The sequence below is a fragment of the Daphnia carinata genome, chromosome 7, assembly GCF_022539665.2.
Source record: "Daphnia carinata strain CSIRO-1 chromosome 7, CSIRO_AGI_Dcar_HiC_V3, whole genome shotgun sequence".
Lineage (NCBI taxonomy): Eukaryota > Metazoa > Arthropoda > Branchiopoda > Diplostraca > Daphniidae > Daphnia > Daphnia carinata.
The window spans coordinates 7,463,266-7,482,501 of NC_081337.1; the positions used below are offsets into that span (position 1 = coordinate 7,463,266).

Below are 19,236 nucleotides of genomic sequence, written 5' to 3' on the forward strand. Positions count from 1 at the left end.
TTTGGAAAATTTCCTGTTTTGAATTTCCGAGCATCGTCAACTACGAAGCCCTGTAAAAAATTGGTATATGAAAAAATTAAAAAATAAAGACTCTGAAGGCTTGAAGAGTCTACCCTTAATCCGTTGAAAGAGTTGGAAAACAAAACTGCAGACAAAGCCACTCGACGATTAAATTACACAGACCGGAAATTCAATCCCACCATCTTCGGTTTCGTATGTCGTTTTTTATTATTTTAACCGTGATGGCGCACGCAGGATGAAGACGACGAAACAGTGAGGGGACGAAAGAAAGTTAACGTCAAATATACACGAAGGTATTATTTCATGAAAAGACATAGTAGCGTAAAAAACGAACAGAAAAGGGTGGCCCAACGCGTATATAGTATAAAAGATTAAGTAAGAACAAAAGGGATCAAGAAGCACTAGAACCGCGTCTCATCGTAGCTACGGCCATCTGGGTACTGTAGAAGACCTACATGGGCCTAGACAAACGTTGAACGTCTAACTATACGCATAGATGAAGGAAGTTAGAAGTATACCAGTACACGTCTTTCACCACAAAGCGCAATAATGATGTGGATAGGAGGAATCCAGTCGATGAGACAGTCTATATATTTGATAACGGCCGGCGGCGATTCGTCCCTGCTGCGAGAGTTACGTATTTTTAGGTTATAGTTATTCGGTAGACTCTAAGAAGCGACGATGAAAGTAATCATCTAGTGTTGTCTTAGTCGAACTGAAAAGGCGGTGCAGGGAATGTCCAATCAAAGTTAAACGGATTACACGGTGTGTGCGAATACGAACTCCAAGGATGTGAACGTGTTCTATCTCGTGAAAATCGTTTACTTTTTCGAGTGATTGTTTTGAATTGACAGGCGATTCTTTGTGTTATTTTAAACACGTTTTCCCTCAAAATCAATACTTCAATAGAGGTTTAGAGTATCACAAGACTATTGGTGGATAAGCACGTCTCTTATTTCCTCGATGTACGTCGCACTTTCAGTTGTGAAAGTCGGGGTTCGTAGCAGATTCAAACCCTCGCGTCAACGCGTATGAAAAGTGCACCATGATGTTTGGTTCAACGGATATTTTAGCCTGTTGTTGCAGCTGTCGTAAATAAAAATTAAACCATTGCTTAAAGGGATCTTCAATCACAACCACAAGCCATCGAGTTCCGAATTAATGCAACAAGGAGATCACTTTCTTGTGGACAGGATAAAACGATACGCGGAACGATTGACGTATTTCCTCTCCAACCGGTTTCGTTCTAGTTCCTGGGCCAACTCCTCGACATCGCTGGAACTTCTGATTTGTATAAAAGGTACGACAGCGAAGACAAATTCATCCATTTACGTAAAGTCAAAACTGAGGCTGGGATCACTGAATTCTTTTGATGCCTAGATGCAATATTGTGACGACAGTTCTAGCACCATTGGAATTCAGTTTACCCTGGCTGACACTAATCATCGTTTGCTCTTGATCATTGTATTATTTTTTGTAACTCCAGTACATTTACGGAAGAACTGTTTCAGCATCTCACTCTACTAGTTTGAGTTTCCGAATTCTGTAGCGGGAATTTAGCATCCACTGATATCCTTTTTCGGTTGTTTGCGGTGCCAGCGATTCTCGAGAGGGTCAAAGCCGTGTTCAGGACTTCCAAACATGGCCCAGTCAGGAGTAGACGCCATATAGTCCTCTGAGGTAAATGATGCTTTTCCTTAACAAATGTTAATTCATTATACCTTTTCGTTAGCCATGAAATGTTTCACGCGTACCTTCAGACAAATAGTATTCACGCATAAGCTGATGAAACTTATCGTAATCAATCCAAGTGTTCCAACGACCATCCCTAAAGAATTTACTGCGTTTGGCTAACAAGATACAGTTGGAATGCTCGTGTTCAGCAGCTAAGCCGTAGCCTTCAAGGTAGGTACAAATTTTCTCCCCAAAGGTGACTACTTCATGATGCCATGGTATATTCTCCATAGTTAGCGTTGAAGCCTTGGAAGTTCCGCAAAAAGTAACACCTAAAGATGAACGAAAAAGTTCAAAAACAACCCTCCAGACTTCACACACTTGCATTGTCCGCTACAATATATTAATCAGCTACCTTTGATTTCAATGAAATCCGGTTCTCCAAGTTTTACAAGATTTGCATAACTTTCTAGCTCTTCCACGTTCCAGGCTTTGACTAACGTCAGGCGATAGACAGTTCTTTGTCCCTTGGCTGAAAGAGCACGTAAACTGTCCAAGAACCTTTCCCAGAAATCTACGGAGCGAATTCATTAACACCCAGATTTGGTAAAACGAGTATTGTAGTTTTACGCATACCTTTAAACAACGGCCGATCAATTTTTTTGAGGCTCTCTTTCGTGCTAGCGTCAACAGAAACGTAGAGTTGTGTGCATGGTTCAAGCTGGCGAATAGCCTCAGGAAATTGGGCATTGGTAACCAAGAACGATGAAATTTTCTTCTCATGAAGCATTCGAAGGAATCGGTTGATTTCCGGGTACATGATTGGTTCACCAACAAGCGAGAGTGCACAATGAACAGGACTCATCCCTTCAACTAGGCGATCAGGCTGGACTCCCGGAACACCTGAAGAAGGAAGTAGATTTTTTAAAAACGTTTTCAAAGTCCTATTTAACGAAACCTTCGTTCACGATGGAAAATTTAGACTAAGAAGAAATATAAAGCTTTATCGTATAACCTTTAAATTGATTTATCATTTTGCCATGTTGTTCCAACGCTCCCTCCAATATGAATTCAGCTGGATCCATTTTCCATCGCCATTCTGTCCCTACTGGGTTCGAATGATGACGCCAACAAAATACACATTTGTTGGCACAAGCTAGGCTAGGCGTTGTTTCCATACATCGGTGGCTACGCACACAACAAATGTTTTAGCAATGTGCTGCGCAAAGCAAGTAAAAAAATATCTAAGACAAATGAAAGACCTTTCAATTCCGTAAAATGTGTGCTTGTAACAGCCGCCGCGACCTCTTAACATGGCCTACAAGATTGAGTTGAACGAGAGGTAAAAAAATTAACTGTGGAAAATATGCACATTAACCAATATATTATTAAAAGCTTGTATACTTTGGTCCATCGGCACAGTTTAACCCCCGAATGAGTTCCTATCAACCGATAGCCTTGCTTTGTCAAAGATTCTCGCAATTGAGGCGTTAGCATTTCACGGGCTTCGCCATTTTCCACACTCATTTCTTCTTCTTCTTCACTGTCTTCTACAGCTTTATTTTCCACTCGAACAAAACTACCTAGATCTTCCAAATCGAGAACTGGTTCGTTCGAATCAGAATCGGAGTCCGTATCATAAGTAACATCTGTTTCTTCCAAAATATTGTTCTTCTTTTTCTGAAATGAATTAGTAACTTTCTTCTTTCCTTTCTTGCTGCAGCAATCATTTCCTTTACTACAGCCAGTTTTATTCACAGTAGTATGTTGAGGCTTTTTTAATAAATTAAGGATCCCTTCAGACCAATGGTCAAAGTCGGCTTCTATGTTTCCATGAAAACTTTCCGCAACATTTTCATCACCTAGCCCAAGAGGTGCATAACGTTCCGCTCCTAACTGGCTTAACCAATTATCAATGTTCCGTCCGATAACGTTGTAGTTTTCGGAATACAAAGAATTTCCAAGGCCAAATACGGAAAATCTAACATCAGCTAATAAAGTTTTTGGCACTCGAAAATCAAATGCAGAATCTTCAAGCCATTTATAGAACCACTGTGCATCATCAGGAGGTGATCCTTCAGCATACGTTGAAACAATAAATATAAATAGTGTATCCTTTGCCTCCTACATTCGTGAGAAGGTTAGTTATTAAATGTATGCAATTTTAACAATACAAGTTTTAAATAGCATACCGAACCAACGAAATTGTCTTCAGAATCACATTCCTTTAGGTTAATAACTGAGACTTCCACCCCATCTTCAGCAACATGTCCTAATAAGATTTCTGCAAACTTCTAAAATATTTATTTGTAAAAATTGAGAAAGGTTGTCATTGTTAGATTCAATCACAGTTACAGTCCAGTTTACCTTGCTCTTTCCCATAAGGGTTCCATACATGATTTTTATTCGAGAAGGTTGCTTCTCAAAGTTGGAAGCTTGTGTGCTCCCACAATTGCACACATGCTTTTTCTTTTTCCTTTTTGGATTTTCGGCAGTGGGCGTTGAATACAATTCATTTGCCAGGCCAGAAGAGCTTTCATTTATGTTAAGTTCACTCTTGATGTTGTCCTTTTTCTTTCTTGTGACCCAATATCCAACAATTAAAGACAACGCGGCGAGACCCAAGGAAGGTAGAAAGAAACTACCAACCAAAGGGGGTTGAGCTACCTTCATCATAAGATTTTGCCTTTTGTATTTAAGAGTTGAAGAATCTTCTTTTTTCCTATAGCCAGTTTTTAAAAGCCCTTGTTGCTCTCAAAGTTTCGTCTAGTTTTAATTTACGCAACGTGCAATCGACACACAAAATCTACGTTGCCAGTTATCCGAACGTCTTTGAACCCGACCGTTTACACCGGTTACCATTTCTTCTTCCTTTTAATCATTAGTTCCACTGGGATTATTGTATCAATGGTAAATGAACTAAAATAAGGAACCCATAGATTCCGAAATTTATCATGGGAGTAACAAGCTCAAATATACCGCTAGCAATCAGCATCGGCCTAGGTCTCGGGCTCGGCCCGTCGTTGATCGGGTCAATATTTTTCTGGTCGGTCGGATCGACCGAGTTACTTACTATTTCATTCAGCCACGTGACATCGGGTTTGATCAGGATTGGCTAATCGGAGTAAAATACCCGTTAGTAAGGAATCGATGCTTACATAAGAATAATCGATGTGTGTATATTTATTGGCTAATCAAATCGATTGCCGGTTGACCAATCAGACTCTTTTATGGAAGTGGCGCGCTTTAAGCCGTCCTTTTTTAAGATGTTACCGTATCTCCCAGATCGAGAGACCCAACCCGACCCGCGGGAAAAATACCTCCACGATCCGATTTCTGCCATAAATTTTTGGGAAACAGATTATAGTCAATTGCGAGCATAAAAGTTCGTATCAAGCGATCAGTTATGGCCCTGAAATCCAAACTCACATGAAATACACCGTTGTAACTACAATCGCAATCAGAGTTACTAATCCTACAGTGGAAATTTTTTGGAAGCCTTGAACAGCGTACTGCTTTCAGGGCGTTAACGCAAAAGGGCGTTACCATGTTGGCAGATAAGTTGAATTGAGTGAATTAAATTTCGTTAACTGCCATTAAAGAACAAATCAGAAACCACCCCATTTCCATGGTTTGATTCCACGATATACCATTCCACGTTCCAAGTACATAAGTTACCTGATCAACCGTGAGCTGTCAAAATACGTAGTACATACATCTAATACCGCTATCCTCTTCGTTGATACTTCCATAACATACAAAATTTCGTTGTGCATTTTTAGATAGGGTTTAGAGAAGTGACTGAATTACCGGAGAACTTGAATTCGTCATGGCAAGTGGTAACTTAGGACTAACTTATGGAGGACAAGAGAAAACACCATCATTGTCAGGTGAAACTGAGTTTGCGGCAGAAGCTGGAGCTCCTGGTGGATTATTCCACGCCGATTATAAACGACATGACGATTTGAAACAAATGTTAGACAGCAGCAAAGACAGTCTCAAGTTAGAGGCTATGAAAAGAATAATTGGGGTAAAGATGTTGTGATATCCACCAGTCAAAGAATAACAACAGATGTTTCTGTAGATGGTGGCAAAGGGAAGAGATGCTTCAGATCTTTTTCCTGCTGTGGTGAAGAATGTTGTTTCTAAAAATATTGAAGTAAAGAAATTAGTGTATGTCTACCTAGTTCGTTACGCAGAAGAACAACAAGATCTTGCCCTTCTTTCAATTTCTACATTTCAACGTGCTTTAAAGGTATCTTAGATTAGTGTTCTTCCAGACATAAGTTAAATTCATTTATATGACTCAGGATCCTAATCAGCTGATAAGAGCAAGTGCCCTTCGAGTTCTGTCAAGCATTAGAGTTCCGGTCATTGTGCCGATTATGATGTTGGCCATCAGAGACTCTGTTAGTGACATGTCACCCTATGTCAGGAAGACAGCAGCTCATGCCATACCAAAACTCTATGACCTTGACCCTGAACAGAAAGATGAGCTGGTCATGGTGATTGAAAGACTGCTCTCAGATCAAACAACACTGGTTGTTGGATCTGCAGTTATGGCCTTTGAGCAGGTGAGGCATTTCCCCCGACGATTTATGGATAGTCTTTGAGTGCATTTAACCAGTTTTTTTACTACAGGTTTGCCCTGAACGCACGGATCTTATACATAAGAACTTCAGAAAACTTTGGTAAATATCGTATTCTTTAAGTATATTATGTTTTCTTTACTAATGTTGTAGATTTGTGTGTCTTAGCGCTGTTTTGGTGGACGTCGAGGAGTGGGGACAAGTTATTATAATTGGAATGCTCACACGCTATGCGCGCACGCAATTTACAGATCCTAATATAAACGGTACCAGTCATTCTCAAAAGGATAAACCATTTTATGAAGATAGTGAAGAAGATGATGAAAAATCAAAGCAAAGAGAATCCTTAGCATTAGATCCTGATCACCGATTGCTCTTGCGGAACACAAAACCCTTGCTTCAAAGTAGAAATTCTTCGGTGTGTCTTAACATCGTCAGAAAATATTTTCGTATTTTGAAAGACATATTTCGTTTCCCAAAGGTCGTTATGGCTGTTGCCCAGCTGTACCATCATTTGGCTCCCAAAGAGGACGTAGCTGTAGTGACCAGGGCTTTAATACGATTGCTGCGTTCACATCGCGAGGTTCAGACTGTTGTGCTGAACTCCATTGCATCTATGTCAGTCAACAGAAAGGTATGAATGAACATAAATAATTTGTAATACTCTGAGCTGAACAGTTCTATTTTTCGTTCAAGGATATGTTCGAACCGTTTCTAAAAAATTTCTTTGTTCGGAATACTGATGCCACGCAAATTAAACTACTTAAATTGGAAATTTTGACAAATTTGGCAAACGAGTCAAACATTACTTTCATTCTCCGAGAGTTTCAGACTTACATATCCAGTCAAGACCGAGATCTAGTTGCTGCTACAATTCAAGCCATCGGAAGGTATAAAACCAAATAAATTTCGGTGATGACTGAATTACGAATTATTCTCCTTCACTGCAGATGTGCCGCTGGGATTAAAGAAGTCACTGATACATGCCTAAGCGGGTTGATTGCTTTACTGTCAAATTCAGATGGTTGGTTTTTTAAGTAACATATATTATTTTTTAATTTCTCTTAAACAAATAATGTTTCTTTTTTTTTGTACACTTTTAAAAACTTACAACGTAGAACTCGTGGTTGCAGAGAGCGTCGTGGTCATAAAAAAACTTTTGCAAACACAACAAGGTTCGCATGGAGACATTGTTGGCCAAATGGCTCGACTTGTTAACAGAATAACAGTACCCCAAGCCAGGGCAGCCATCCTATGGCTCGTAGGCGAGCATTGTGAAAAGAAACGGGTGTCTAAAATGGCTCCCGATGTACTTCGCTTTATGGCTCGCAGTTTCGCAAATGAGGTATGTTCCTATAATCACGAGCATATATCCTGGCATGGATTCATTTAACCTATGTTTCACTATTAGCAAGATGTGGTGAAACTACAGATTCTAAATCTAGCCGCTAAGCTGTGCTTGTCGAACCCCAAGCAAACTAAAGTGCTTTGCCAATATGTGTTTAGGTAAGTCTCACTGGGAAGAGCAACATGAATACGTTCTCCTAACACTTGCATACTTTCCTTAAAGCCTGGCGAAATATGATCAAAATTATGATATCCGAGATCGTGTACGCTTTTTGCGTCATCTCATTTTCCCGTCAACGGAACAGGCAGTTCTCGCTAAATATGCAAAAAAAATATTTTTAGCCTCAAAGCCGCCACCGGTGATCGAATCTGTTTTCAAAGGTACTAAGAAGAACTAAAAGTTCCTAGGCGCTATACGTGAACAATTAGGATCTTTATGGAAAAAGTTAGAAAGCTTAATTGCATCAGCTTTTTTTTAGTGTACAATAACATACTGTATCTAGTTTGTTGTTAAGGCAACGCTGTTCCCTTTCAAACCCGCCATTTCTCGGGTCCTTTTCTTTTTGGTCCCAACTAATCGTGGTGAAGGATAGGGTTAATTTATCGCTCCAGGCCTATATTAGGCGTGGCTAACGAAAATATTTCCTAATGGATTGCTTTTGTGTAGATCGAGATGAATTTCAGTTGGGCTCTCTATCACACTACCTTAATAGCCGTGTAGTTGGATACATGGACTTACCGTGCTTTCCCGCTGTTGCTCCTGATTCTAGTGTACGGAATGTTGAATCACCACGGCCTACCATTCCAGTTACCAGGTAAATGCCACATGGTTCAGTTGCAGTTTTCAGCCATGTTAACCTGATTGAGGTACATTCGAAAAGCGTTCCTGGCATTTCTGCGGGAACCTCGTCTAAAGGGAAGAAAAAGGAAACGTTTTACTCAGAAAGTTCTTCAGAAGACGAAGAAAGGAACGAAGAATCTGGAAGCTCAGACTCAAAATCAGACTCATCCTCTGAAACTGAATCAGGTTCTGCAGCCAGTGATTCAGACGCATCCGCCTCTGATGAAGAAGATGACGATGATTCCACTAACATTTCGCAACAAAATATTGTTCGACTGTCACCATCTCTTTCTCCGTCACCTCCCAGCCATCGGCTCACTCGCTCACTCGTGATTCAATCTAGTTCGGAATCGCAGTATTCTTCGAACAGCTCTGATTCAGACGCGAGCATCTCAGACACAGCTGAGAAAGCATCTCCGCGAATGCCACTAGCTGTTCCTAAATCGAATTTGGATCTTCTCCTCGACTTAGATGGTAAGTCTTGTTATTCAGACCAGCTTCATGCCATATCTACTAGCCCTATGCGTGGTTAATCTTATCACAAATATTTTAATACTTACATATTATAAATTCAGTGTCAGAATCTGTAACCACTCCGGTGATGGCGTCCATTCCGGGTATTCCTTTTGCTTCCCTAGCGAACACGCCAAATTCAGACTTGAGCATTCAGCCAGCTTCTGCGGTATACATTTCCACGAGACCAATAGAACTTGGTACATACTGTCTAAATAATGCGTCTTGTATACGATGGTTCAAAACAATTTCTATTAATTAGTCTCCAGCGTTTCAAGCGGATGCAGTCTACAAGTACTATACCGCTATAGTCGCTCCGTGAATCTTTATTCAGCTTCCATGGTCACAATCGAGCTTACTCTGATAAACACTGGTAACGAAGACTTGGCCGAGATCAAAATAGCCAACAAAGTAAGCAGTGAATCATCTCAGTTAGTTTCGCGTCATTCTTGACAGTTTTTTCTTTTAATTAACGTGTTCCGTAACAGAATATGCCTGTTGGCATCTCAATGCACGAATTTACCACCTTGGCATCACTTCCAGCTGGAGCAACAAGACTTGTTACCTTGGGCATAGATTTTGGCGATTCGACCCAGACTGTCAGCTGTGATTTAGTAGCAAGCGGGCGACCTATACGGATTAATTTTAGGCCTTCCGTTGGCGAACTAATCCGTCCTGTAACGTGTACTGAAGGCGTTTTCATCAATGAGCAAGGTACTTATTTGTAATCTCGGCATATATTTAAGCAAAAATTTACCTACTTATTATGTCTTTAATAGGGAAATTGAAGGGGATGAATGAACATAGTTTTCCTATAACCAACATATCCGAACTTAGAGAAATGAAAAATATCTCAGCTAAATTGTTTCGCGCGGCAAATATGGCTTCCATAAATTCTAGCGAGCAAAATACCTTAAGGTAGGACGATGATGTTTTATGCCTCTTCACAATTGTTCCTATAGGTTATTTCCACGTTTCCTCCGACAGATTCGCCGGACAGACCTTATCTTCCAAATCATTAGTCTTGGTTACTGTTCTGGTTGGAGCCGATCCTAAATTAACTGTTTGCTGCGAGAAGATGATAATTGGCTCCATGCTTCTTGCAGAACTCAAAGAGGCGCTAAAGAATTAATTATTTTGAATTGATCCTTTACGTGTGTACATGCACCACAGTTTTCTGTCAATGAAAAGATTTAACACAGCAAAGATTAAATTGAATCACGTGGAAGGACTTCTAAACTTATTTTTGCTTTACAGCATCATTTTTTCTGTTTATTTCACAAACAGTTGGTTTGAATAGAAAAGAAATACATTTTTCGAAATCCGCGTTAAATTTTACATTACTAGGGGGATTTTTATCAAATTCCGGAAGATGGTCATTTTTGCGGATTTTGACAAAAATGAGAAGGCTATAGCCTTCCCACTTTTTCATTTTTGGAACAAATTCATAAATTTTCATAAATGGAACAAATGAAGCGACAAATTTTGCTTTACAGCACCATTTTTTTTCTTTTATTTCGCAAACGCAGATAAAACTATTTGATCTACATTCAAAATTATATTTTATTATTTTCTTCTTCCACGTTTCCTACGACAGATTCGCCGGACGGACCCTATCTTCCAAATCATTGGTTGGAGCCGATCCTAAATTGACTGTTTGCCGCGAGAAGATGATAATTGGCTCCATGCTTCTTGCAGACTCAAAGAGGCGCTAAAGAATTAATTATTTTGAATTGATCCTTTAGGTGTGTACATGCACCACAGTTTTCTGCCAATGAAAAGATTTAACACAACAAAGATTAAATTGAATCACATGAAAGGACTTATTAAACTTATTACTGAATTGCATCCTGACTTTTCGTACCAGGGCGATCAGTCATGATCAATTTCAAAGATTGTTCTTCCTCCTCATATTCAGTTGACTTATTTTTTAAAAGCAGATCTAAATAATCTAGAAATTTAAAAAAAATGGTTAGAGCTTAAACGGCAATTTTTAAACCATAACCTGTAGTTTCAAAATAGTTTCACCTAATGTTTTATTGAAGTGGTCCGTATCCTCCTGCTTGGAGAAAAGGGCGCACCTAGATTCAAGAGAACGTGCCCTCAAAGACCGTAGTTCCTTCAAAGAGTTCAATAGCTGCCCGAGACGTTTGACTTCACTCTGTTTACGACGGGTTTCGCTAAAAAAACCATCTGCTTCACGTCTCGCTTCTTGTTGCTTTAGCGGAAAGAAAGTAAATAAAAAAAGCTATCGGAAAATTAGTCTTTATATATACATAAATGTTTTTCAGACCTTTTTGCGTTGCAATTCATTTCTTCTAATGATGTCTCTTTGTTCGTCAATAATAACATTTAGTTCCTCGCGCCTATGTATTGCTTTTTCCGTTTCCTTCCTCCTTCTTTCTTTCTTTCTCTTCATCCATTTTCTTTTCTCCTTTCTTTTTTCTATTTTTTCTTGGGTTTCCTTTGAAGCTGAATAGTGAATGATTTGTTCATTTATAAATTCTAGTCTCTCCTGTAGAGAAAAAGAAAGCAATCATATTCTAACACCTCTAGCCATTGCCTATCTTCTAGTTCATGTTTTAAGTATTGGGAATTCATACTTTGATTTGCCCCAACTTGTGTTCACCTTCTGCATTCTGGCAGGCTTCACCTATTTGTTCTGCCATTTTCAAATGTGAAGTTAGCCTTTCAGCTTCTTTAGTCAGATCTCCAAGCCTGCTAATCTAGGAACGCCGACGTCACGTTACACGCTATACACGAAAGCTCTACTATTGCTAACTTATTTACCTTAGTCAAGGGTGAATGACTTCGGAACACCATTTGGGTCTGTATGAAACTATTGAGGAAATCCTGATCCAACTTCCGCTGATTTAACATCATCAGCCACTCCCTTTGTCTTTCAGCTGCCACAGGTAAACCATGACAATTCACTTCACTGTTGATTTCCCAAGGCAGTCTAAATGAACTGGAAGTCTGATAACTTGTGTTGCTATGGAGTAATTCACTTCCAAAACTCCATTTGGGGTTATCCATTTTCATAGGAAAACTCAGAGGAACATTCATTAAGTTGGAGGGATTATTATAATTATTTCCAGCTGGGCTATTTTCTGGTTGAAAATTTGGTGAGGTTAAATTTAGATGATTCATGCTATTGTGATTCCACTGTGCCATTGTATACTTTCAGTTAATTGTTTAGAAAAGCAAGAATATTCACACAATGGGATATTGTGTAGGAATTCAGGACAAATGAGGATGCAACTCAGATTGAATGATGCACTTATCACAATCCACCACTTTTTAAAAGTGTGGCAATGCTAATTCAAGAGCTTTAGATGCATTTTGGAATTCTTCAGTTTCAGACAAGTCTTTCTCATTTTCTAGAATTGCTTTAAGATCTGCATAAGCTGCTGTGAGTCGTTTTTGACAATCAGTTATCATCATAGCTGATTCTTGTATGACTTCTTCTTGTTTTCTAAGAGTATGGCTGTCTCCTCCTGTAATATGATAATACGAACGAGAACGATGTCAAAACTGTTATTTATTACGTCGAATGAAATAAGGTAACAAATATTCAGCCGTCTTGCGTTTCTCCGCAGTCGAATAGAATCTGTTAACAAAACTTACCATTATCTTTCAGTTTTAAAAGCCTGTTTTTCTCAGTTTCCGTTTCCTTTTCGTACGATTGTTTTTCTTTGGCGATACGATTCACGACGCCGGTTTTAATACGAATTTGTTTCAAACGTGGGTCTGCCATTAAATTGCTGTTGAAGTAGCTTGCCGTTTGGTTTTTCCTTTTCTTCACAGTATGGACAGCTGCGTCAACGCTGACAGATCTCGTTCATACTTCATATCTTCGTTTTCCAAAATCACAATCGCAAAATGCAAACTTCCATATCGTTATCTTAGTTTTTAAACCGTTGCATAGAAATATTAACTAAATAATTGGGACATTTTAAAACGTGATAAAATATTTATGCTAATACTGGTGGATCGTTAATCTGAAGAAATTGCAGCACCGGTTTCATCAGACGTATACACAGTACAGACGGTATTTTTGTAAGAAATATTAAGTTAGATACCTAAGTTTGGGATTCGTAATTTAACAAATTGTTTACCTCCCATTCTTTCTCCAATAAAAACATTGCATCGCGATTGCCGTCGTTCGCAAACGGCATTTTTCTTTCCTTTTCTGCTTTGAAGTTATACAAAATGATGTCCGTAATGACAGCCAGTGTTAGAAGCCTAGCACATGTACCGGTAATTATATTAAATTATTAAGATATTTCATTCAATCCGTATCCATACATTGATACCACTTTCAGAGATCTCGACTTATGTATCAAACTGCGGTCCGATGGAGGTCTTCAACACCTTTGAACACAGTAATGCTATTTGTCCCACAGCAAGAGGCCTGGGTTGTGGAACGCATGGGGAAGTTTCATAAAATATTAAAACCTGGACTTAATTTCCTCATACCAATTCTGGATAATATAAAATATGTCCAAAGTCTCAAAGAAATAGCAATTGATGTCCCACAGCAGTCTGCAATCACCTTAGGTTTGTTATTAAAAATCTAAAAAAATTTGTTATGTAATGTTAATTATTGTTTAACGTTTGCAGATAATGTCACACTGAGCATTGATGGAGTGCTTTATCTCAGAATTGTTGATCCCTATAAAGCAAGCTATGGTGTAGAAGATGCAGAATTTGCCATCACCCAACTAGCCCAAACTACTATGAGATCAGAACTTGGAAAAATCCATTTGGATAGTGTATTTCGAGAGAGAGAAAACCTCAATTTGGGAATTGTTGAAGCAATCAATAAAGCATCAGAGGCATGGGGAATTGCTTGTCTGCGTTATGAAATTCGTAAGCAACCAAAAAATATATATATTCGGTTTTTGTGTAGGTTCTTTAGTATTGGTTCTATAGGTGATATCAAACTTCCGGCACGTGTGCAAGAAGCTATGCAGATGCAAGTTGAAGCAGAAAGAAAGAAAAGAGCCGCTATTCTGGAATCAGAGGGTATCCGTGAGGCAGATATCAATGTAGCAGAAGGGAAAAAGCGATCTAAGATCCTTGCCTCAGGTCTGTGACGTGTGTTTTCTTGTTCACTTCAAGCTTTAGCTTTAAACGTTTGATAACGGAACTTTTGCAGAGGGAGATCAGCAGGAACAAATCAATCAAGCGCAGGGTGAAGCACAGGGACTATTGTCCCGTGCCCAAGCGAGAGCTAAGAGTTTGGAGCTTTTATCTGCAGCACTCGAGAATAAGGTAATGTGTTACCACTGATCTATTTTAACTACAACTACACGTAGTTAACTTCTTGCATACTCCAAATGGTGCGTTGGTAGGTGTGTATAGCCTACAAACATAGTATTTCAGCAGTTTCGATGTGTTCATAGATTGTTACTTCTTTGATAACATGCATCATTAAATTTTCACAGAATGGCATGAATGCAGCATCGTTGAACGTGGCAGAACTTTACGTTGCTGCTTTTCAGCAATTAGCAAAAACAAACAACACTTTGATCCTCCCTGCCACCTGTAACGATGTCACCCAAATGGTCGGACAGGCTATGACCATGTACAAAACTTTGGCTCGAAAATCTGATGACCCCACAACCACACCTGGCCATGGTCTATCCCAACCAGATGGGCGCACTGTCGATCAACTTGCCGAATACTACAGCGACGATGATGATAAGCCCAAACATTGATTCCTTTTGCAGCAGAAGCGACTAATACAACCAAAATCCAGTATAAAAAAATTTAAACATTGATGTGGCGTGAATAGGCAAAAAAAGCTAATTACTTCGATTGGAGTAGAAAGATAAATTTGTACATTAGCCATCGGCAAGTTTTAAGGAAAATAGATAGCAAGCCTGTTTGGTTTCAATTTGCAATCAAACATACTTTTATTTTTCCTTTTCCTTCTGTATGGCAGACTAGGAGGAGGACAGGTAGTGGCTAAAAACTATTTGTTAATGATCCTACATTGCCTAAGAAGATTTGCTTTTTGCTGATCGATTCGTATTGAGAATAGCATATAGCTGATGGAATGTCTGAAAAAGAAATGCAAATACTGTAGAAAATTTCTTGAACACCCATGCCATTTTGATTATGGCTAAGGTTAACTACGTACCTGGACGCCAAAGTAAACCACCGCCAAGTATGCAACAATTGTAGCTGTGAGAAAAAGATCGAAGATTGCCGGTTTCACACTAATGTAAGAAAAATCTATGGAAAAAACCCTTACAAGTTGCAAAATATTATGTCGCTTACCTGTAGGCTGTCATTATTCCTTTAGTTTGATCGTAGAATCCGAATTCGGGATCTCGTTTGTCTGCCGTCAAATGGGAAGCCTTCACTTCGCTTAAGTAGCGCTGCATAGTTTGTTGAAGCATATTGACTACTGTGTTAGCGTTACTTCCACTAAGTGACGAAGAACTTCGTGATTGCGTAGTAAGTAAGGTAATCCAAACATCCAACATTTCCTCCGAAACAGCCTGAAACGAGATCAGATGCATAACTACGTGCGATACCATCGAGGAAAAAGCAACATGGGACCAATACCATGTCTCCGACAAAAAACGGTCCACTGATGTTATATAGCTGTGTTGCTAGAGTTTCTGCTAATAGTCGAACATTACGTCCTAGAATGGAGACATTAACGGATGATTTTGTATCGAGAATGGTGCCATGCTGGAAGTCAGACCTCGCCATCTGGGAAATCAAAAACAAATTTGAATAACAAATCTGATTAATTACGCAAAATTCTGTCCGAACCTTGAAATGGGAAGCGGTCATTGCTGTAAGTCGTCGTATGGAGTATCTCTCATGTTCCCAGGCGAGAAAATCATCGGCTAAATTGATTTTCTTGTGCATCATGTTAACAGGTAATTCAACGGAAGCTGCATTTTTTTTCAGATTCTGAAGTACAAATGATCACTGATTTAAATAAAACAGCCACCAGTTTTAATAATACTGCATAAATACGTACTTCAATGAATACTCCGCTGTTACTCCCATCCTTTGGCGGTTTTGAAACATGAATATTTAATTCTTCGCCATTCCCGAGCGAGTCCAGACATAGGGCAAAGACGGTGTCCTAATTGTTAAGAAGAAATAATGGTGCATAAAGACAAGGCCGATCAGTTTTATAGCTTTGTTTTTTTACTTGGAGAAGGCCGCCATCTATGCCATCGATTTGATCTTCCAAAAACTTTTTAGAACCAAGGTAATTCAGTTTTCCGCCTCCTGTAAGGATAAACACTAAATTGAAACGCGGTAGACCATTCTGTCCAGGTTGTGAACTCAGGCGCGAAAACAATCGAACTAGCTCGAGTAGGGCCGCGACACCAGAAGCATTTGAATCGCCCCCAAATGATAAGTCCTAACAAAACGAGGTTTAACTACTTGAATATTGAACTCATACATGAAATTAGAATTCTTACAGGTGCCACTCCAAATGAGTCATAGTGAGCCACAACAGCTAATGTTGGCAATTGATCTTCTATTCCAAAACCTGGCAGTTTTCCCTAAGAAATTAAAAGTATGTTTACAAGAGACAGAGCTGTTTTGGAGGGGAAAAAAATATATAATATAATATTTTTATTACCTGGATGTTAGTGATCTGCACATCTGTCAATAGTTTTGCTGAGTTTCCATTGACAGCAAGCTGGTATCCATTTGCAGATATTGCTCCAAAAAGGGCTAGAAGAACAAAAATAAATTTTTGTATCTCAATAGGATGGATGTAACATGAATATTGAACAGGCTAGCAAATGTCCAAACCCTGGGCTGCAGAAGAAGCACTGTCTTTGCTGGTGCTTTCCCTGACACTTGCATACATTTCCTCAATTTGATGAGAGTGATGGGTAAAATAGACAGGAATTGCAATTTCTTGACTAAGAAGAAACTTCTCCATGTCCAGTATGTTCTGGGGCAACAAAATTCAATTCAATTAGAGAGGGTACATGAAATCTGAAAAGAATAAGGAAGTGTTTCACCTCTCTCACATCATTCGATAATGATTCTAGGTCTGAAGGAATTATTATTAACAATGCACCAACACCTTCATTTATAAGTTCCCTGAATCTACTGGGGCTGAATTCGTTTATCATTAGAATTACACATTTTCTAGCAGGAAGTCTAGTGTCTATAGATCGAGCTTCAAAGTTGAGGGTTGAACTTCTTGAGCCTGAAAACACAAAATAAGAATTTTAACTTCATTGTATTTTATCTTTATGTGCAAAAAGCAGAACATGCACATTTCTTACCATACTTTACTCCTTGTAGGTCAAAATGCTGAAGCCGGTAAACAGGGAACTCTGTTGCTGCATCCGCTGGTGAAAGAATTATCAGAATAGGTAGGAGCACAGCAATGTAGTACGGAAGAGAATAGCGAAATATTTCTGAAATCTCATTCACTTGATCTAGCCACATTTTAATAAGTTAACAAATATAATCCGGAGAAAGAAATGGGGTTCTGAATAACTCGAGGGAAAAATTGCGATCGATTGTTCTATAACTATCTTTGAGATACAACGCTTTCTGCTAGGGCGATGCCATGTTGGATTGCAACGAAGCCAGTTTGTTTAATACTTCTTGTTAATCGATTAAAAGGAAACAATAGACAAACAAACAAAAAACAGGACTAAATTACTAAAGGTAAAAGGTCACGTGATAGGCCAAAAGTAATATACGATAACTTGATTTTACGAGGTACAGGTCCTTAGCGCAGCAAACAAAATTTATTTAAATGTCAGAGGAAACGTCCCAGGAGTTGGTAACTCCAAGACAATGCACACAAGACTGTAGAATTGTGTTTTGCCTCGCGTGAAGATACAGAATTAAGTACATAAGATTTAAACATTTCTCGTTGATTTTTTTAAACTTCTTGCTCATTTACCAATGTGAACGGCTTAGGCTGGAAGGGACGTACGCTGTGTACGTACCCAACGAGAATACCAATGCTTATATACTCTCTGGTTGGATGTACGAAACTTTTACACACCAAAATCTTATACGAAAGGAAGGCTTGCTGTTGTACAGTAAAGAAAACGATTCTCCCACTCATAAGTCTTTACCTCCTACGCTTTTCCTGTTTTCCCTGTAAGTGAAAAACAACAGGATTACTAATTGGATGCAATAATATTAGCCTGACTGGTACCATGCAGACAGCTTTACTCCAACGAAAGTTATCTTTCGTTTACTTATTTATTATTATTTTCTTATTGTTTTTTGCATTTCACTTGTCTATAGCAAAATTGTGAATGAAAAGATTACCATATGAGATCGGGGTTCCTAAAATAAAATGAAACGGGTAGATAAGCGGTGGAAGGCGAAGCGGAGAGTAATAGAAACGAATGCGAATAGTGGATGTTATCATCATCAACGTTTGCAACTGTTAGACGCCTCCGGTGACGAGTTCTTGTTCCCGTGCACCATCAAAGTCAGCAGCCGTTAATAGAAAACGATGTTATGACGGCGAGACGTGTGACTCGAGGCAACAATGATTATTGGCTTCCCTTTTTTTCTGTTCATGATAATTGCGGCTATTACAATGTAAGTAAACGCGCTTCGAGCACTTCACGGGGGGAGAAAACGGGAATCGGGTAATTCCCTTGTAATCAACATTGAGTCGTTTCCACTTTCTTTTCTTTGAAACTTCATTTTTGTAAGACCCGCGTACTATGTCAGCTGTCAAAAGCTCCGGCGGCTCATTGTTTTTCCCTTTATTTTTTGAATATTTGAAAGGGTTTGTCAGGTTCAGTCCTCTCCTTTTTTTTTTTTTTTACTTTGCCTCCCATTATTTTCAGAATGCCTTTTCAGAAATTCCAATAAAAATATGTTGCTGTTTTGTTTTTTCTCTTACTTGATCCTTTAGGGGTTAGAATCGCGCTGCGCAATGTAAATCTTGCATTTGTTTCGGAACTTTGCTTTCAGTGCCGCCAATAGCCCTTAACATTCTTAGATATTGCGTCGTCCTCCGTTACATCAATACGCTATTCAATTGAGCATTGGACGGTTTCATTGTAATTTATTTATTTTATACTCTATTCAAAAGTATTGTTGAAATGATTACCCAACCAACCGTGAAGCGCTAGCTGTTCGGTTGAACCAACAAGAAAATAATAATGTTGACGCTGAAACTCAAGATGCGATTGTTAGGCCGAGATTGGTGACAAAACTTTCTCCGAGAGCTTATTATTCGTCGGGTTCATCAAGCGGCAATAGCCAATA

At 39.1% G+C, this 19,236-nt stretch overlaps 6 protein-coding genes across 7 annotated transcripts; 2 read left to right on the plus strand and 4 right to left on the minus strand.

Moving 5' to 3' along the window:
• Positions 1-1,469: 1,469 nt before the first annotated feature.
• On the minus strand, positions 1,470-4,513 carry LOC130685358 (S-adenosyl-L-methionine-dependent tRNA 4-demethylwyosine synthase TYW1-like). The gene is made up of 9 exons (XM_057508657.2): positions 4,063-4,513; positions 3,888-3,989; positions 3,100-3,819; positions 2,958-3,013; positions 2,711-2,883; positions 2,332-2,598; positions 2,111-2,269; positions 1,776-2,027; positions 1,470-1,717 (listed from the first exon to the last, which is right to left on the minus strand). Exons 1-9 carry the CDS (start codon positions 4,369-4,371, stop codon positions 1,578-1,580), a joined length of 2,178 nt encoding a protein of 725 aa, XP_057364640.1. The 5' UTR covers positions 4,372-4,513; the 3' UTR covers positions 1,470-1,577.
• An 861-nt stretch (positions 4,514-5,374) lies between these two features.
• On the plus strand, positions 5,375-10,216 carry LOC130688221 (AP-3 complex subunit beta-1-like). Its single transcript, XM_057511200.2, has 18 exons — positions 5,375-5,725; positions 5,780-5,950; positions 6,006-6,269; positions 6,337-6,386; positions 6,453-6,702; positions 6,766-6,918; positions 6,981-7,174; positions 7,235-7,308; positions 7,403-7,629; positions 7,696-7,790; positions 7,855-8,012; positions 8,299-8,446; positions 8,513-8,946; positions 9,048-9,185; positions 9,248-9,396; positions 9,474-9,699; positions 9,765-9,903; positions 9,973-10,216. The coding sequence occupies exons 1-18, from the start codon at positions 5,525-5,527 to the stop codon at positions 10,115-10,117; spliced, it is 3,216 nt and encodes a 1,071-aa protein (XP_057367183.1). The 5' UTR covers positions 5,375-5,524; the 3' UTR covers positions 10,118-10,216.
• Positions 9,704-12,159, minus strand: LOC130688498 (uncharacterized). 2 transcript variants are annotated; one of them, XM_057511484.2, is made up of 6 exons: positions 11,776-12,159; positions 11,589-11,711; positions 11,279-11,500; positions 11,014-11,203; positions 10,825-10,936; positions 9,704-10,162 (listed from the first exon to the last, which is right to left on the minus strand). In XM_057511484.2, the coding sequence occupies exons 1-6, from the start codon at positions 12,157-12,159 to the stop codon at positions 10,114-10,116; spliced, it is 1,080 nt and encodes a 359-aa protein (XP_057367467.1). In that variant the 3' UTR covers positions 9,704-10,113. The 2 variants fall into 2 exon arrangements, with proteins under 2 accessions (XP_057367467.1, XP_057367474.1); XM_057511491.2 differs by lacking the exon at positions 9,704-10,162 and adding an exon at positions 10,508-10,753.
• On the minus strand, positions 12,140-12,779 carry LOC130688684 (tubulin-specific chaperone A-like). The gene is made up of 2 exons (XM_057511687.1): positions 12,613-12,779; positions 12,140-12,482 (listed from the first exon to the last, which is right to left on the minus strand). Exons 1-2 carry the CDS (start codon positions 12,740-12,742, stop codon positions 12,286-12,288), a joined length of 327 nt encoding a protein of 108 aa, XP_057367670.1. The 5' UTR covers positions 12,743-12,779; the 3' UTR covers positions 12,140-12,285.
• A 182-nt stretch (positions 12,780-12,961) lies between these two features.
• Positions 12,962-14,899, plus strand: LOC130688746 (stomatin-like protein stl-1). The gene is made up of 7 exons (XM_057511773.2): positions 12,962-13,036; positions 13,189-13,245; positions 13,311-13,545; positions 13,609-13,857; positions 13,921-14,076; positions 14,147-14,262; positions 14,436-14,899. Exons 2-7 carry the CDS (start codon positions 13,198-13,200, stop codon positions 14,706-14,708), a joined length of 1,077 nt encoding a protein of 358 aa, XP_057367756.1. The 5' UTR covers positions 12,962-13,036; positions 13,189-13,197; the 3' UTR covers positions 14,709-14,899.
• LOC130688287 (BOS complex subunit ncln-like) lies at positions 14,888-17,522 on the minus strand. Its single transcript, XM_057511266.2, has 12 exons — positions 17,271-17,522; positions 17,001-17,191; positions 16,786-16,930; positions 16,610-16,704; positions 16,446-16,529; positions 16,169-16,384; positions 15,992-16,099; positions 15,778-15,921; positions 15,565-15,714; positions 15,274-15,497; positions 15,134-15,212; positions 14,888-15,053 (listed from the first exon to the last, which is right to left on the minus strand). The coding sequence occupies exons 1-12, from the start codon at positions 17,434-17,436 to the stop codon at positions 14,991-14,993; spliced, it is 1,665 nt and encodes a 554-aa protein (XP_057367249.1). The 5' UTR covers positions 17,437-17,522; the 3' UTR covers positions 14,888-14,990.
• Between the last annotated feature and the right edge of the window lie 1,714 nt (positions 17,523-19,236).

What these genes read in the sequence shown, in the direction of transcription:
- LOC130685358 (XM_057508657.2), bottom strand. Translation starts at nt 4,371, where the DNA reads ATGATGAAGGTAGCTCAACCCCCTTTGGTTGGTAGTTTCTTTCTACCT. An exon ending in ACATTTTACGGAATTGAAAG is followed by an intron (nt 2,884 to 2,957) that starts GTCTTTCATTTG and finishes TTGTGTGCGTAG; the next exon opens with CCACCGATGTATGGAAACAA. An exon ending in GGATTTCATTGAAATCAAAG is followed by an intron (nt 2,028 to 2,110) that starts GTAGCTGATTAA and finishes GTTCATCTTTAG; the next exon opens with GTGTTACTTTTTGCGGAACT.
- LOC130688221 (XM_057511200.2), top strand. Translation starts at nt 5,525, where the DNA reads ATGGCAAGTGGTAACTTAGGACTAACTTATGGAGGACAAGAGAAAACA. An exon ending in CTATGAAAAGAATAATTGGG is followed by an intron (nt 5,726 to 5,779) that starts GTAAAGATGTTG and finishes ATGTTTCTGTAG; the next exon opens with ATGGTGGCAAAGGGAAGAGA. An exon ending in CTCGCAGTTTCGCAAATGAG is followed by an intron (nt 7,630 to 7,695) that starts GTATGTTCCTAT and finishes TTTCACTATTAG; the next exon opens with CAAGATGTGGTGAAACTACA.
- LOC130688498 (XM_057511484.2), bottom strand. Translation starts at nt 12,159, where the DNA reads ATGGCACAGTGGAATCACAATAGCATGAATCATCTAAATTTAACCTCA. An exon ending in GTCATTCACCCTTGACTAAG is followed by an intron (nt 11,712 to 11,775) that starts GTAAATAAGTTA and finishes CGGCGTTCCTAG; the next exon opens with ATTAGCAGGCTTGGAGATCT. An exon ending in AAAAGTCAGGATGCAATTCA is followed by an intron (nt 10,163 to 10,824) that starts GTAATAAGTTTA and finishes TTTCATTGACAG; the next exon opens with AAAACTGTGGTGCATGTACA.
- LOC130688684 (XM_057511687.1), bottom strand. Translation starts at nt 12,742, where the DNA reads ATGGCAGACCCACGTTTGAAACAAATTCGTATTAAAACCGGCGTCGTG. An exon ending in TTTAAAACTGAAAGATAATG is followed by an intron (nt 12,483 to 12,612) that starts GTAAGTTTTGTT and finishes ATCATATTACAG; the next exon opens with GAGGAGACAGCCATACTCTT.
- LOC130688746 (XM_057511773.2), top strand. Translation starts at nt 13,198, where the DNA reads ATGATGTCCGTAATGACAGCCAGTGTTAGAAGCCTAGCACATGTACCG. An exon ending in ATCTAAGATCCTTGCCTCAG is followed by an intron (nt 14,077 to 14,146) that starts GTCTGTGACGTG and finishes GAACTTTTGCAG; the next exon opens with AGGGAGATCAGCAGGAACAA. An exon ending in CTGCAGCACTCGAGAATAAG is followed by an intron (nt 14,263 to 14,435) that starts GTAATGTGTTAC and finishes AAATTTTCACAG; the next exon opens with AATGGCATGAATGCAGCATC.
- LOC130688287 (XM_057511266.2), bottom strand. Translation starts at nt 17,436, where the DNA reads ATGTGGCTAGATCAAGTGAATGAGATTTCAGAAATATTTCGCTATTCT. An exon ending in ACAGCGGAGTATTCATTGAA is followed by an intron (nt 15,922 to 15,991) that starts GTACGTATTTAT and finishes TTTGTACTTCAG; the next exon opens with AATCTGAAAAAAAATGCAGC. An exon ending in TGACCGCTTCCCATTTCAAG is followed by an intron (nt 15,715 to 15,777) that starts GTTCGGACAGAA and finishes TTGATTTCCCAG; the next exon opens with ATGGCGAGGTCTGACTTCCA.